The sequence below is a fragment of the Pungitius pungitius genome, chromosome 12, assembly GCF_949316345.1.
Source record: "Pungitius pungitius chromosome 12, fPunPun2.1, whole genome shotgun sequence".
NCBI classification, from domain to species: Eukaryota; Metazoa; Chordata; class Actinopteri; order Perciformes; family Gasterosteidae; genus Pungitius; species Pungitius pungitius.
In genome coordinates, this window is record NC_084911.1 from 12,135,322 (window position 1) to 12,152,766 (window position 17,445).

At 44.2% G+C, this 17,445-nt stretch overlaps 2 protein-coding genes across 3 annotated transcripts; one reads left to right on the top strand and one right to left on the bottom strand.

Annotated features, from left to right (window-relative positions):
* Positions 1–48: 48 nt before the first annotated feature.
* Positions 49–7,328, bottom strand: mmd2a (monocyte to macrophage differentiation-associated 2a). Its single transcript, XM_037475671.2, has 7 exons — positions 7,041–7,328; positions 3,841–3,922; positions 3,012–3,172; positions 2,462–2,536; positions 2,272–2,373; positions 2,036–2,105; positions 49–1,343 (listed from the first exon to the last, which is right to left on the bottom strand). The coding sequence occupies exons 1-7, from the start codon at positions 7,067–7,069 to the stop codon at positions 1,143–1,145; spliced, it is 720 nt and encodes a 239-aa protein (XP_037331568.1). The 5' UTR covers positions 7,070–7,328; the 3' UTR covers positions 49–1,142.
* A 2,496-nt stretch (positions 7,329–9,824) lies between these two features.
* Positions 9,825–16,149, top strand: wipi2 (WD repeat domain, phosphoinositide interacting 2). 2 transcript variants are annotated; one of them, XM_037475670.2, is made up of 12 exons: positions 9,825–10,080; positions 10,692–10,774; positions 11,122–11,291; positions 12,023–12,119; positions 12,591–12,688; positions 12,963–13,055; positions 13,164–13,234; positions 13,370–13,477; positions 13,642–13,806; positions 14,450–14,557; positions 14,689–14,783; positions 15,000–16,149. In XM_037475670.2, the coding sequence occupies exons 1-12, from the start codon at positions 10,007–10,009 to the stop codon at positions 15,110–15,112; spliced, it is 1,275 nt and encodes a 424-aa protein (XP_037331567.1). In that variant the 5' UTR covers positions 9,825–10,006; the 3' UTR covers positions 15,113–16,149. The 2 variants fall into 2 exon arrangements, with proteins under 2 accessions (XP_037331567.1, XP_037331566.1); XM_037475669.2 differs by having other exon boundaries at positions 9,826–10,080; positions 13,370–13,483.
* Positions 16,150–17,445: the final 1,296 nt, after the last annotated feature.

Genomic DNA, 17,445 nt, shown 5'->3' on the forward strand with positions numbered 1-17,445 from the left:
TGAAACCCTTTTTACAACCACAAAATACATAGACCCCTCCCTGTGTAATACAGTCTCTGTTCTTTAATTCAGTGAAAATACAATTAAAAAAATAGATCATCTTTGATTTATCAAAAAAATAAAGAAAAAAAGCTCACTTCCTGAGTTTAACTACTGGGGGTTGGGAATAACCTGCCAATGTGAACTTTACAGGGGAAGAAGTATACAAATTTGGACAATATTGGTGTAATCAATTCTGTCATATTCAGAGGAAATTCTATTGTTGCTGATTGAAAAGTGCTCATGGGTATGAGTGCATATCTCGGAACACTGAATTTACCATGTGACTCAAAAACAGTGTTACACTAGCTTTAAATTAATGTTTTCATCTTTCAAATAAAATTAGAGTAAATTATGAAAATAGATTTTTGACAGATTCAAGACAAATCACAACACAAATTGACAACGTATCCTCAACCTTGATCTGGAAGAACAGCAGCTCAACTGTGTTATTAGACACAACACAAAATGCATTGTGGCTGTTCAAACTATTCAATGGCTGATAACTTACAAAATGAAATCATTATTTTTATGACACTGGTTTTCTCAAAGGTGCCGTATGTAGTAACAACTCTTCATTTTAATACTTGGCCGCTGTGCAAAATGGACAAAAATTTTAAAAAGTCTGAGTTGGCACCATTGTAAAGGAATGCCTTTTTGGTAGGTGATAGGAATTTAGAGAGGGTGGAGTCAACTAGCCCAGGCTGGTTCAGTAGATCGGTTACTGAGATGTTTGATTAAAGGGATAGTTCAACATCTTTTGGGCTCTTGTTTTCTGTGTCAATGAGCACATTGTCTAACTATTCTTTTAACTGAAGTGTATGTTTGCTCCCGTCAGCCGGAATGTTTTTGCATCAGTCTGCTCTACAATCAGCATGTTGAAATTACTTTTAGTTTGACAGTAAGAGTGTTTGGTCCCAGAGTTTTGGCACCAACAGTGGAAAATTTCATTTGATCTGCATCTGTCGGTCAGAATAGGTCCGCACAAGCCATCCAAGTGTAGCCTCAAGGGTCAGCTTGTTTGTTTTCAAAACACAGTCTGGTGACTTACTGACTTTTCTCTGTCAGTCCCGTGGCGAGCAACCTCAGGTGAGAGCGGCTAGTCACCTTGATGTCTGCAGCGGCGGCCCAGGTAAGTACAGGTACCTCCAGATGGCGTAATAATGAACGCTTGCTCCTGCTGCCACGAAAAGATGCCAGATGGCGTGGGCGAAAGGGACGACGCCGTCGCTCTTAAAGAAGACCGCGCCCACCACATAGCAGACCCCCCCCAGCGCCAGTTCAGACACGCCTGCACGCTCCACCTGTAACGGTTCAAACAGTCACACACGTGAAGAGTCAAGAATCGGTAGAGAAAGGGATACGCAGGTTAAACGAATAAAGAGAAGGTTAGGAAAAAATAATTTACTATTGCAAAAAAGGTAGAAAAAATCACAGTAGCGTTGTGTTACAAGAGCTTTCTGTCACTGTTTGGAACATAGAAGAAGAAGATGTTTTGGGGTCAAAGGTGAAAGTGAAATGGTTAATAATTTTTTTCAAAAGAACAAAGAATTGTTTTGTCAAAATGTGAATTACTCTGTTGTAGAAAATCAAACAAGAAAAAAAAATCAAACAAGATATACACATTCAAAGGAGAACCACAGACCTGAAAGTAAATTAGAGACAGTATAAACATTGATTGCTTTTGGTCTTTTCATTGGATTTGTAGACAATACAAAATATATGGAAAATATATATTTTTTTGTATTATAATTCATCACATAATAATAAAATCTCATACGTGAGAGAGAGGGCATCCACGGCGTATACTTGCATCTGCTGTTATGTTACAGTGACTAGATGTGATTTTAAGGTAAATCACCTGTTTGCTTCTTTAAATACTGACGGATTCCAGCACAATAGCAGGAAGCCTGCAGCAGCAGAAGGCAGCTTGCAGAAGAAAGCTTCTTTTGTTATTTCTCTTCCTCTCAAAAGAAGGTTTGTGTTATGTGCTTACCATAGACAGGATGACCAGAGCAGGAAACACCCCCATGGCCACATATCCAAAAAACTCAACCAGCTTGTACCTGCACGTGGAAAACAGGGGACGTGAAAAATAACACCTCGGATCTCCCGTGTAATTGTTTCCGCCTCAGAGCAGCAGCACAGTGTTTGCTGTCAACACTCGGGGACGATAGTTTGCTCTCACGCCGGGCGCCACGGAGGGACGCGAAGAAGACAGCGCCGCGTTACCTCTCGTGGAAGAAGAAGACGTACATGGATCCGACAACGGCCATGACCCAGATCAGCCAGCGCATGTGGCACGTCCAGGGGCCCAGCTCCCTCAGCATCAACCTGACGGGACACAGCCGGACACTCACTGTCTGAGCCAGGGGAGGGGGGGACGTTATCCTCACAAAATGTATGTGTCTCTGTGACCCACCAGGGAGAGTAGGAGGCGGCTATGAAGAAGTAGATGGCCATTCTGTCGCACATGTGGAAACGCTGCTCCACCTTCCTGTACAAGCACCAAGGCAGGGAGAGCTCATTTCTAGATCCAGACAATATTTAAATACCAAAATCTCTGCAGGGCAAAACAAACCCACATTCACAGGAAAAGGATTGAGTTACTTCGGAACTGAAGTCTGTGTCAGTGAACGGCAGGTGATTTTAGAAGACAAATACACTAATGCACAGATGCAAACATCCTGTGACCTTCCACATACTCTCATAGTTTGCTATGACAGAGCAGTGTGCATCTGTTCCCCACATTCCTAGTTACATAATGTGGCTCGATATGTTTGTGCTACTTTCAGATGTGTGAGTTGAAGGTGTGGAGGAGTATTTTGACTACCACGCCACATCTGTCGTTTGCCTTCTGGCTCGGTTTTAATTAACAAAACTATGAATGTCTACCGGAACATCTGCAGAATCCCTTCTAGTGTTCTGCCACACACACGCACACACACACACACACACACGGATGGACGGACCGGAGGTGGCTGATTTTCCAGGCGGCGGTGTGGAAGAGTGTTGAGGTGACAAACAGGCCGGTGAGACCACTCCCATAGAGCCAGGCAGCCACACAATGCCATTGGTCCACAGACAGGAAGTAGAGCACAGACCCGCCCACCAGGCTGGGAAGGATCCACAACTAGAAAAGACCAGAAGGACACATTTTACTTGGTAGATTGTCTTTTGATTGATACCACTCTGTCTGTTTGCTAAAAATGAAGCTACCAGCGGTAGCCCGTTAACTAGCCCTTGGTGTTATGTTGAATATGTTTAATCTGTGTAAAAACATTGATTTGCAGGTATAAATGTCAGTAAAACAACAGCGGCAAGTGGTAGCTTCCCTTTTGCTACACATGAGCATAAAAGTGGGCCTGATGTCCTTGTCCTGCCCCGAAACATCAAACTACTCCTTTAACTGATTCTGTGTTGAGCAACAGTGAGGATGACACTTGATGCTAATGTGATGCGCTGCTCTGAGAAATGAGACTGGTTGAATGAACCAATGTTTCAATGAAGGGAATGAAGAATCGGAAACCCCCGGTGCATTTGAGGCTTTACAGTCATCATGTTTAATCAGTTTCCTTCCTTGTCTGTCATTCACTTTCTGACAGTTGGCAGAAGCCCACAGGGATTACAGCAGATTAGAGAAAGCTACAGGCCGAATCACAGATTATAACCTCCATATTCCACCACGGTCCTCTCCATCTTTTCAGAGGCTCCTTTGAACCGACAGACTCGGCACACGCAGAGGACACGTGTGTGTGGCGTCCAGACTGAAGAGAAAGCGCGTGTGTGCGCTTGGCTCACCCCATGCGTGGCACAGTTTGCAGCGTGTTCGTACTCAGTGGGCTGGTATCTCATACTGGCCGGGACCCTGCAGTTCATGAACCTGAGAGAGACAGAGGTGAGGGAGGGAGACGGGGGAGGCAGAGTCACAAAGGGGAGAGAAGGGGGCGGCTGTTCAGCAAATGAAGGCATGTCCAGAGGGCAGTGCAAGGTTCTGCTTTTTTTGTTAATAAATGACTATGTGCTGAACCCACGATGGGTAATGGAGTGTGTGTGTGTGTGTGTGCGTGCGTGTGTGTGTGTCTGTCTGTGCGTGTGATGGTCATTCTTGAAAGATTTACAGGTCTCTAATCCAAGTCACGTTGCCTGAATTTCGATGAGTATGCCTCATCGTTGCCGGGGCAACTGTCCGCATTGCTATGGTCACCAGTGCAACAATAGTATACCACTGACCACCAACTATTAACTATATTTGCATTATTTGTTAGCTTGCCAAATACTACTGAGAATTAGACTCATAGTGTTATTGTGTGTGTGTGTGTGTGTGTACGTACGTACGTACGTGCGTGTCTGTGTGTGATTTAGCAGTAAATCCCTCAATCCCAGTTTACAAGGGAAAAACACATCTGGAAATGTTACGAAACCGCATTTTATTCATAGATGCGCGCGCACACACACACACTCACACACACAGACGCACAGAGCACAAGCACTCAACCAAGCACATGCACAGTTATTTGAACATGGCCTCTCGTGCAGGGCCACAGGTGTGTCTGCGTTGGTCAGCTGTGTCATTTGATTACACATTTAGGCCGACGCCTCCTCGCCACGCGCACATACAGGCATCACATTTACAACACCAAACGGTCCATAGTTGTTTGTTTTAATCGGCTGTCAACTGTCCGCCAGGAGGAGAAAGTAAATCAGGAGAAGAAGAAGCAGACAAAGGGACGCCATCACTTGCCACAACTATTCAATTCAATTCAATTCATTTTATTTTGTATAGCCCAAAATCACAAATTACAAATTTGCCTCAGAGGGCTTTACAGTCTGTACACATGCAACATCCTCTGTCCCGAAACCCTCACATCGGCACAGGAAAAACTCCCCAAAAAATGAAAAAACCCTTCCATGGGGAAGAAGGGAAGAAACCTTAGGGAGAACGTCAGAGGAGGGATCCCTCTCCCGGGATGGACAGACTGCAATGGATGTCATGTGTACAGAATCAACAATGTAAAAGACGTACAATACATTCAATTCCTCTAACAGAAATGAAACAAATAAGTGCAAGTAGCAGAACAAGTGTACGGCAGGACCACCACAGGAACAACAATCATCAGATAGAACCACCATCCACAGAGACTCTCACCTTTAAAGTCTATAGAAACCCTGATGACCTCGAAAGGCCCTGGTAATGTAGCTGACATCTGGCAAAATACATTTCCAGAGCGCCAACCTATCAAGCCATAAAAATGTCACTAAGAGAGCGTCTTCTGTGTGCTAACAAGTCAGATACGCTGCATATCTGACTTCGTAATGGATTGACTTTATTTTGGCATATTCAGATCGCCAATCTAAACTTCAAGGTCACGAGTGGCCAGGAAGAGAAGGAGGTCTTATTTTATGTTACAGCTCGAGAACCCTCATGACAACACAGCGGGAGTGTATTTTTTGTTTTGGGTGAGGGCTGCTGGTACAAAGCGCCAGGGCTGTCTAACCACACAAAACACATCCGTCCGTCCTTTTCACACACAACCTCCACAAGCACGCACACACCTGTTCGTTTTGTTTCTGCTCACCAGCACTAACGGAGCCCATCAGTCTTACTGACTTGCTGCTCTGGAAGTATTCTCGCTAGCACTTCACTAATCTGAACTCTTTTACCTTTTTTCTAAACGGTGCTAAATCCCAAATTAACAGCAAATATGGCGATGAAAGTCACACGCCAGCCGGGCCGTCTAAGTGAACAAAGCAAAGAAAATCTCAGATTATAAAACACAGAGAGGAAACCCTCCTCTATGTCTGGACGGAGCCAATAGTTTCATCCTGCTGAATCAATGCTCTGAATTTCAAATATAGCAGCTCTAAAGTTCTGTCTGCATGATTCCTACTGCAGGAATCCTGAAATAAACTTGAGTCAATTCTCTTGATGTAATCCACATGAAGAGAACGTTTAGGAACATTAGACTATTGTTTGGCTGCCATTCCTTTAGTTGTCCCCTGTAAGGGAGCACTTTTTCTTCTGAGCACTGTTGTGGTATTGTAGGGATATCAATGGACCTGAATGTAGCACTCGGATGTCCTCTAATCGGTCATGACAGAACTCCCCTGTGTGTGTGTGTGTGTGTGTGTGTGTGTGTGTGTGTGTGTGTGTGTGTGTGTGTGTGTGTGTGTGTGTGTGTGTGTGTGTGTAATGAACTGAAAGGACGGAATAGAGATTTGCAGGCTCTGATCAGAGAGGGCATTGTTGTCCTCGGTGACACACTAATATTTCTCCTTTCTCTCTCTCATGTTCTGAGATTCTCCACACATGTGTGTGTTATGGTTTCAACATGTTCACAATCAATGTGTCTGGCGTGTTTTCACCTCGCAGGGCGAGGGTTGGTCGTATTATAAAAGCACAATACAACGCATTCCTTACATTAATGGGATCGATTGCATAGGATCAGAACTTTTGGATCATGGTGGGATAGTGTACACACGATCGGAATGTGTGTGTGTGTGTGTGTGTGTTCCCTAGGCATATTCTCTTAAAAGCAAAGAAGAAGTTAATCTCCTGTGGGACTCAAACTCGGGTTCTCACGACGATCGCCATCTCCCACACACGCGCGCATACGCGCACATGGACCGAGGAATGCACTTATGATTTCAACTGTAAACTGCTGTGTAAGTGATGCCTTCTCCAATAAAACAAAAAGCAAAGTACTGCTGAAAGCCGACAGAGGAACCCGAGCGGCGGAGATGTTTGGAAACATAGATGGAGATGGAGAGTGTTTTGGTGGTACAACAGAAACGGAAAGTAGGCTCTTTTCAGCGTGTTTGGCTAGGTTGTTGTTGTTTTCTCTTAATTTATCTCTGTCAAACACACACACGCACACGCACGCACACACACGCTAATCGAAAACGTCCCGTGTTGCTGTGCCAGCGCGTCAGCTCGCATGGATGAACACGAGGTGTCACAAATAGGAAACATCCTGTCAAACTTTCCTTATTTTAAATACCTTCCAAATTTGGTCCTCTTCAAGTCCATCTCGTGCGCTTTGCACGTTGGCACCGCGCTCTATTTACCAAAGGCACAGGCAGCACGCGTCGACGTCTCCTCCTACGGATCCCCCATTCCGGATGTCCCACCGCCGCGCGTCTGAACATAAGCACACAAGGTCCGCCTGGAGCATCGAGCCGCGGGGCGGCGAAGTGTCGGTGCTCCTCCAACAAGGAGCCGGAGTTTTGTTCCGAGTCTCAGACGCGTTCGCAGGATGTTCCGCGGGACTTGGCTTGTGACACCTCCCCCCCTCTCCTCCTCCTCCCCCCCTCATGGAGGCTAATGAGGCAGCAAACAGCGACAGCTCCACACACCAACAACACCAACAACAACAACAGCAGCTGGATTATTTGTTGTAAATAATTTGTGAAAGTTGTTCATGTTGCAGTGGCTGAGAACACAATGTAAAGACACACTGACTGGCAGCTTGGTTCCAAGGTTCCCAAAACGCTTGCTTAGCCCTCAGAGAAAACGTTTCTAGGGTCCTTGGTGCATCAGAGCATTCCTGATTCATATCGTGGCTCTGCTAAAACACAAAAGTGCTGCTTACACGTTGATCTATTATTGTTGGATGAGAAAATATATTTCTTTATTGGGAAAATTCACAGGATCGCTGCAATGCATGGTATATATCAGTCACAGGTGGCATGTTTCCTATGGTTTATTGTGTTACCAGTTGACTTGAAAAAAAGATTAATTTCAATTTCCGTAATACTCCCCATTCTCCGCTTGGCAAAATTACAAGAATTAACAAATAAGATCTTGCATCTATTTATTAGTCGATGAAATGTAAGAGGAAATGCGAAGAATAATTAGAATTCTAGTCTTGCAATGCAAATCATTCTCAAACCAATACAACAAATAATGCAGCTGAAGCCTGAACCTGAGAAGTAAACAATTTAATGTCTCAAATACAGTTGACAGAGGGACTGCATGGATACAAAACAAATAACAGTTATTGGTATTTCAGCAGTGGTCCTTTGTGTAACTGTGCAGCAGCAGTGTGAGAAAGATACACTGTGCAAACACACACACACACACACACACACACACACACACATCCAAATACGTAAGACCAACTTTGTATCAAAGGCATGAAACAAAGCTGGATGTGCAGCTTTGCTTTCGATTTGAAGAACATCTGCCTCTCCGTCCCTCATGTTTATTTGGGGGATCTGGCTTGTGTAAACCAAAGGCCAGTACACGGTGTGTCGGAGCTCTGCCTCTGCGGACGGAACTGCTATCGGAGAGGCCGACACGCTGCCCCTGAAAACAGTAAACTGGGCCAAAGGACACATGGCACAGAATCACGACCACACAGGAGCAAACAGAGAGCCTCCTGAGTAACTAAACGGACGGAGTCACTGTGCTCTTTCTACAGAGGAAATGTCACAGTAAATGTGTCAACGATGCTCTTATCTCAGGTTTATGATTCACAGAATTCTCTACTTTACCTTACATTTAGCTAGTGAACTAATGCAACATTTGGTTTAATTAACGTTGCTGTTGTTAAGGACAACCGGCTAAAAGCAGTGGGTGAATGTGACAGAGCAACTTTAGTCAAGTGCTGTACAATTTCATCCTCAGTTATACTTCAACTCAACGCATTTAGGAGGCACTTGATGATTCTTGTATTTTTGTTACTTTCAGCATCTCACGCTAATGCTTGGACTGAAATAAGACTTTGAAAGCGGGACTTTTTTTTACACTGCAAAAGCTTTGTGGTTTTTCCACAGTTGTCAATTCTTGGCCTGGCTTTCTCTGCCTTTTTTGTAATAGTTCTGCCACCTACTGTTTCTACCCTAAATCCGTCTTTTGTTCTACTCACACAGGGTGACTAGCTGTCTGCAGACTCTGTCTCTTTTTAATAATTTTATCAAGTGAATAATTTATATCGCTCACAATCGCTCTCTGACACGCTCACACTTGTGAAACAAGTACAGGGAGACATGAAGCTAAAACCATCTCACGCATACTGTATGTCCCTCTGTGTTTGTGTGTGTGTGTGGTTGTGTGTGTGATTTTTCATTGGCTAATGGAATATCAATACATTCATAAGGCAAATGTGCTGTTTTAAGACAGCTGAGACCTTATAACAGGTGAATGCAGCAGGCATGAGCGATGAACAGTTCAACTGGTATTCTTTGCATGCACACAAAACAGAAGCATAGCAGTAAAATTAAATTAAATGAAAAACAGAAGGCTAAATAGTTCTATAGTTTTATATTGAGATTTTGTTTGGACGCTGAAGTAGGCAAAACGTTTAGGAGAGGTGAGATATGTATTGGAATGAAGATCGTTATCTATATTTTACTATGGTAGAAGCGTTGAAGTGAATAGCAGATTTATAAATGGTGCAATGACAAATAGATAATACATTAATATCCTATTTTAGGACGCAGCTGAGAAGAGATAAGAGCTGGACTGTATTATCAAGGACATTATGAAGAAATATGATTAATATAGTCCACCAATCAAAGTAGACTGTGAATCTCGCCCCTTCTTTTCAGATGTTGTTTGAACAAATTAAGGATAGGTGGCGCTAAATCACAAATAATGATTGTACAGTGATGTGTTTTCTGAAGAGCTGTGTTTACTATACAAGTCTCTGTCACCCGTGGACCAAACGTAAATAAAAATGTACATTCCCCCCACCCTGTATGATCACATTCATCATTATGGCATTATCGGCATTTGACAAAACGTCCCTGGCTCTTTAAGGGAGCTGCACGCTGCGTGCTCGGAGCATGCGCAGTGAGAGTGAGCAACAGCGCCTCGGAAAAACAACAACAATCACCACAGCGGAGCCAGGAGAAAGAGATGGCTCCTTGAAGCTCGACCCTTGTGGCCCTCATCCTAGCACGTAACCCAGCCCCACCCGCTGCCATTTCTACCGGAGCTGTATATGCCGATGTTGTCGAGTCCATGAACTTGGCCAGTCAAAGCGGGGATGCTGGCGGAAGCCAGCTTCTCTTCGCCAACTTCAACCAGGACAACACGTAAGACAGGGCCGAGGCGGAGAGTCTGGGGATCCGATGGCCCCGTGCTGTCAAGCTAGGGGACGTTAGCTAGCTCAACGTGGACTGGTCAGGAATCGATGCGAATCATTCCGACGGCGGGTTTTCACACGAGGAATGAACGTAATACTGATGCAGGCCCACTTTAGCCAGCTGTCCAGTTGACACTATAATGACGTTACGTGCCATTTCAGCCGTTACTAGCATAGCTAGCTCCTTTGAGCTAACATGATGCTGTGTGGTCCAAGGCTAACTTTAGCCACTATAGACATTTCGCTTTAGTGTCACGTATGTTTTTCTCGTTGTGCCCGTAGTGACTATTGTTGTTATTCTTTATATACTCCCTTATAGAAGAATTCCGTGTTACTTTTCTATATTTTTGTGCGCTCGCGCTAAACGTCTGTTCGATGGCGCTGCAGCGGTTTCCTTTTTAAACTGACTTCTAACGGAATGAGTGACGTGAGCTAACCGAGCAGCAGTGACGGGTGACGTCAGTCTGCTTAATTCACCGGTGGCCGGTAACGGAGCATCCTGTTAAAAGCGCCCCTCGCACGCGGTGTTGCTCAATGCTCTTGTGCGTGTTATTTCTGCAGGTCCTTGGCTGTTGGCACTAAATCAGGATACAAGTTTTTCTCCCTGTCCTCTGTGGACAAATTGGAGCAGATATATGAATGTAGTAAGTATTTTCTACCTGCTTTTTCAGAGTTTAAAGCTTCTTGCTTTACACTGACAGCGTCGCTGCTGTGTCACTTTGTTGTTCAGTTATGTCCTTGACCCCATGTTTTTAAATGTAGACTCTGTTGGGACACAATCGTTGCACATTCATAGCATCTGTGTCATTTTGAACGTTCATTACGTTTTAACGACACTCTTCCCTCACCGACATACCATAACTTCCAGTTTACTCCCAGTTATTGGATTTTTATAATTTACAACATGATCTATTCTTTGCATCAATGCATGTGAACTAACCACATGCTGTGAGCGTCACCATCTGATGATTTATGTCTGCTGTCCATGCAGCGGACACGGAGGATGTGTGCATCGTGGAGCGCCTGTTCTCCAGCAGCCTGGTGGCCATCGTGAGCCTAAAAGCGCCCAGGAAGCTCAAAGTCTGTCACTTCAAGAAGGGAACCGAGATCTGCAACTACTCCTATTCCAACACTATACTGGCAGTCAAGCTCAACAGACAGGTGGGAGGACAGGCGAGCCAAAGAAAGCCCAGTCTGTCAGATATTCTGGCTGGATTTGAATCGTCCTTTTTGTTGAGGGGGGTGCCTAACTGAGACCCAGAAGTAGTGAACGTGGCTGCTATGATAAGAGCCGTACAAATTCTTGAATGTCCAAGGAGGTTCAATGCTTCCTTACTTAGATCCTTTAGCATAGGCACCACTGGACCATCCTTTACAAAATTAAAGGAGTTAATTCTGACCCACAATTCCTTGCGGTGGCAATATTTAAATTGTGACATTTGGATCATTTGGTTGTTAGTTCACCCGATAATTAACAATCATGACCGAGAAACACAGATCATATAAGGACCTGTTGGCATTACTCATTTATATTGCAACCCATGTTAATAAAGTAACCCTTTACCTGGTTGTTTATGTTGTCTGCATGACTCGGCACTGAAACATCACACAAACGAATCTAAGATGCTTCTTTGTAGTGCATCTTTTGAGAAATCCACTGACATCACTGACCGGTGTCTCCAGTCGCATCATAAATACGTAGCTCTGTCGGAATCCCTAAGCACGGCGTTGGTCTTTTTCCAACTCCTCATGAATTCTCCTAACCATCTTTCCTTGACCCCGTGCCATTTTACTCGTACTCTTCAAGCCACAGAAGATGTAGTATTCACAGTTGGGTAATATATCAGTGTCTAGTTTGCCTTTGCTCAGGATGACGTGTGCTTGCTCTGCAGAGGCTGATAGTGTGTCTGGAGGAGTCCCTTTACATTCACAACATCCGTGACATGAAAGTGCTGCACACCATCAGAGAGACTCCACCCAACCCTTCAGGTGAGTGAACTGTATAGTAGGTTTACATGTGTTAAACATATCTACATACAGCATATTAGGTGGTACACTACAGTTAAATCCTCATTCCGTCAAGTTTTTTTCTCTCCATTATATTATGTGCTTAAACTGAAACCAGCGATTGGATTTTACTCAGCTTTTGGTTTCTCTTTTTAACCTTTTTCTATTTTTCTTTGTTCACAATCAATGCTTTACTTTTTTCAACAAACAAACAGTCACTGCACTCAGAGTTCCTTCTGTGATGTTTGTCTATTAAATACAACCAGTGAACCCCCCCCCATGCTGTCAGAGCTATTCCAAACATCTGGATGATTGTAGCGTCCCGTGTACTCGAGTTATTCCTTCAGCTTTTCTTGTCACGTTAAGATAAGCGTGGCTCTGTCGGAGTGTGATTTGTTCTTTCTTTGTCCCGCGTTTGTTAATCAGTTTGCATTTGTGACCATGTTTCTCTAGGATTGTGCGCCCTTTCCATCAGCAACGATAACTGTTACCTGGCGTACCCGGGCAGCGCTACAATAGGAGAAGTCCAGGTGTTCGACACAGTCAACCTGGTAAGTGAACAGCAAATCCATCCATCTATCCAACATGTGGATGTATTTCATCTTCATCCTTGTATACATGTTGTGCTACATAAATGCTGCTCAGTGTTTATTCTATGTCATTCTGTAAAAGACCCAAAGCTGAAGTGAAATTGTGTCCTCTAGGACTCAATGTCCTCGCTATCCCGTCAGCCAGTGCGTCCTCTCATCAGTCACAGCTGATATTCTCAATTTTCCTTTGTACCATCTGAAGCAGCGCTTCCCTAACTTGTGTGTGTTTTCCCAGCGAGCCGCTAACATGATTCCGGCCCACGACAGCCCATTAGCAGCTCTGGCTTTCGACGCCAGTGGAACCAAAATGGCCACGGCCTCGGAGAAGGTAAGACACCCGCTGTACAGTGCATTGACCCAATGATTATGTGGCTTATTTGTGTGCGCAGTCGCTTCATCCTCCTCTGCTTGTTATTTGGCTCCCACTTCCTCCCAGGGCACAGTCATTCGAGTCTTCTCCATCCCAGAGGGACAGAAGCTCTTTGAGTTTCGGAGAGGAGTCAAGAGGTAGATGGGTTTGTCCTTTTGATTGCACTTCAGAAATGAAATGCGTGTTTATTGTGTGTCGTTTTTTTGGTCTACGTTTGTACGTGCTGTATGTTTGTGTTCAACCGCGTCCCTGTACATGTGATCTTATTGCAGGTGTGTGAGCATTTGCTCGTTGGCGTTCAGCATGGAAGGGCTCTACCTGTCTGCTTCCAGCAACACAGAGACGGTCCATATCTTCAAATTAGAGACGCAGAAGGAGAAGTATGTGTACGTACCTTTCCTTTTGCAGCCTACTGCATCGGGCCTAAGACAAAAATGTTCTTTTTAATAAAAGCATCTGTGGGCTGGAGATGATTTCTGCCCATTTACTTATGTTTCATGGATAACAGAGGCTTCTCACATTCTGCGTGTGTGTTTGTGTTTAGGCCAGCGGAGGAGCCCACCACGTGGGGAGGGTACCTGGGCAAAGTCCTGATGGCGTCCACCACCTACTTGCCTTCTCAGGTTACGGAAATGTTCACCCAGGGGCGAGCCTTCGCTACCGTACGTCTGCCTTTCTGTGGACATAAGAACATCTGCGCCTTAGCTGTGTGAGTATAAGTCACACTCACAGTGCTGTCGCTGCTGTTGTTGTTGTTGTTGTTGTTATTGCTGTATAGGTCCAGCCTTTAGAAGTGAAAGGGGGATCACTAGCGTGACTCAGGGCCAGACTGCCTTCAGGTCCAAACGGGTCATGCACATTTGTGTTTGCACTTTTCATTTCCTCTTTGTTTGTTATAGAGAAAAAAGAACACAATGGTCACACATGATTTTCATGCTTTGGTCCCTGAAATAATTTTATCCCTGGAAGATATCATTAAAATGAATAATCTTCTTCTTAATGTTATGCGGGATCAGTCATGATAACTCCCTGTTATGCAGCTTCTATAAGATTTGAAACACTTAACCTCCTGTGGGCCTGGATATCGGCAAAGTAAATGTTCACTAACACAGTGGAGAGTGGCACTATTTCAAAAATGTCAAAACCCCCTTTGTGTTATATCAGTTTATAATAGTGCCATTTGATGAGACAGTGCTGCAGATCATTACTTCAGATTACAAAGATGACTGTGATCCAAGCACAGTTTCAGCAGTTGCATAACAACAACAGCATACAAGTTGTGGTAGCTGAAGGCACTTCCTCTTCCATCATTGTATGGAGCTAAAAAACTTTTTTCTGTTCTTTTAAATCAGAATTCAGAAGATTCCAAGGTTGTTGGTGGCAGCTGCTGATGGCTACCTGTATATGTACAACTTGGATCCACAAGAGGGAGGGGAGTGCACACTTATGAAGCAGCACAGGTAACGTACACACACACACACACACACACACACACACACAGTAGAGTGGAGAGTAATGACGAGTCGGTCACTGAACATTCCCTGAAGGATGGAGAGTTTTCCTGAGAGTTTTTTTTCCTGAATCTCTGCAGGTTGGATGGCAGTGCTGAGCCAGCCAATGAGATCCTTGAGCAGTCACATGACCGCCCTCTTATGGCCCAAACCTACAGTGCTGCTGCCACTAAAGGTTTGTCATTAGAATTTTTTTTCTCCTCGTTTTTTCCTAAGTTTGATTTAAAAAGGACGATGTTATTCAGTAATGACTTGTGATGAGTGAGTAAAGTTGTATATTTCTAGAGGAATTATTATATAAAAGGACTTTCTAGAAGTAAATCAAGAAACATCTTTCTCTGTTTATGACATTTGTTCAAATAAGACGGGATCCCTTGTCTTGTCTTGTTAGGTTACTGTGAAGAGCAGGGAGCCGTGGGAGGGGCGGGGCTAGAAGATGACCTCAACGACCTGCGCCTAGAGGAAGAGAACGAGCAACCGCCACTCATCCTTGAAACTGACTGACTTAGTACCTACCAATCAGAGGGCTCCTCTGGTGCTGCTACGAACGTGTGACACAAGGAGGGCAGGGGCGGGATCAGAGACAGAAGGGGGGGTGTTTTTAAACACTCCAAAGTGTTCGAGAGTCTGTCTGTTTGTGCGTCTGTCCGTTCACATACATGTCCATTTTTTCTCCCTCCCTCCTGCCTCGGGCCCCCCCTTTTTTCTCAGTTGGCCTGCGCAGGTCAAACTGATGCTTTGCATGTACATGTGCCAACTGCTAAAAACGTGTGTGTGTGTGTGTGTGTGTGTGTGTGTGTGTGTGTGTGTGTGTGTGTGTGTGTGTGTGTGTGTGTGTGTGTGTGTGTGTGTGTTGGACGTTTGAATAAAAGAAATGTAGCTGTGTCTTCACTTAAGACACACAGACGCAAGCACTGTGTATAATGAAAGTGTTTGTGTAAGTGCCTCTGCTTCAGCGCCGTGCTTTTCTTCTGTTTGAGGGGGGGGGGGGTTGCATTGGCTAAAAAATCTTCCAGAAAATCTATATTCAGATGTCGGATCTTAATCGACTGTGTACCCTTTTTTTTGGGCCTGATCTGGCTCAAGTTTAACCTCCAAAGATTGATTTAAGAGTGTTTGTGCGCTTGTGCTGAGAACTTGTGAGTGTGTGTGTTGGGCATGTACATCAGCAAAACACTGAGTGATTAGCCTCCTCTTGTCCCCAAAACGTCCCCCCCCCCCTCCTTCTCAGGCCTGCGGCCTTTGATTTGATTTTTAAACTCCAGTAGTGATGTTTTTTTTCTTAAAGCTACGTAACCGATCATAGCCAACAATGTGTCATGCGTAAGGAAACAAACATGCATGGTGTTGTCAACGTGGTACTTTGTCCATACATCAAAGACATTCGTGAGGGTCGGTGGAGAGAGGCAGGAAGCCGTCGGCGACGCGTGGTCATTGACGACCTCCTCGCTGTAACTCTACTCTGTACATTACCAGACGCGGAGGGATGTCGTCGGGTTATGGCCGAAGACGCTCAGAGGGAGAACTGGGTGTGTGTTTTAGTTTGATTGCTCTGGAGTGCAGGTTGAGCCTCATCGACCGGTCCAGGGTGCTGCATGATTCTCCCATTAAATCTTTTGGTGTCTGAAGCCGCTCATGGAGGATCTGGAGTAACAGGCATTTTCTAATGATTTTGTACAAAATGTGAAATGTTCATCTGAAATTAAAATGAAAATAAATTCCATGTGGATGTATGAGACAAGGTGCTGTTTCTTCTTGTTACAATTTTGCGACTTGGCAGCAGAACTTTTTATTGCCATTCTGTTGCTATGGCAACAGCACTGGTCCAAGTTCACTCCCTGTCAACCACTGCAGTAACGATTATTATAACTGTTAAATTCAAAGTGCCCATTTTGTGGTGCAGTTTGAAAAGCTCTTTATTTTAGTTACTATTTACATTTGTCTTATTATACAACACAAATGTATACACATTTTACGATAAAACATTTAATCATGCATGAATTGCTTTGTTTCCACTTGGGGGCGCTGCAGCAGTCTATAAAATCCTTATGATCACCGCTGGAAGCCATTCAGCAGACGCAGAGCAACATCAGCCTCCATATGGAGCCTTGTTTCTGCAGTCTGAGTCCAGTATGTCGTTCTCTCAACCAAACAGCCTCCCCTAAGCCGCTCAACGCAGCCATCTCCGTCTGCCGGTTGCTTGTATGCAGCTAACACGTCTCCATTGTTGATCATGATGTTCAATAAGTAACTTTGTGAATGAATACTGTGTAGTTATTTCATGAATCTATAGGTTTACTTGAGGGACCGTAGTCAGATGATTAGAGGGAGATGAGAAAAGGAGCTTTTTTGTTCCTGTGTGTTTTATTTTCCATACCTCAGATTTATATTAAATGTCAGCCTTTTCTTGAAAGTTAGCATCCAAATAGCTCCACCATGACAAATATGCACAAACTCGCCCACCTTGGATCTATTTTGACAATCAATAAACAATGGTTTTCTTTTTGGGTGTTGTTAACCAGCAGGACCAACAACAGTGTCCTTTAAATAATTCTTAGTAAGGAGTTTACTTAATTGAAAGAGGTTCTTTTCTCGTTCTCAGTGTAACAACGTTGTGTTTTCTGACCTGATGACTTCAAACTCCTCCTCCTCCCCGTGGATTGATGTCGGCCTCGACCTTACACACACAATTTGACTGCTGCACATTGGACAGAAGCAAACGTCCCTTGTTTAGTCCACCATTATAACTTTCCCCATCAAATCCGCCTGTTAATTTCTTTTCTTTCATATATCATTTTGTTCACATTATTCTAAAGCCAGAGCTCCCACATGGCAAC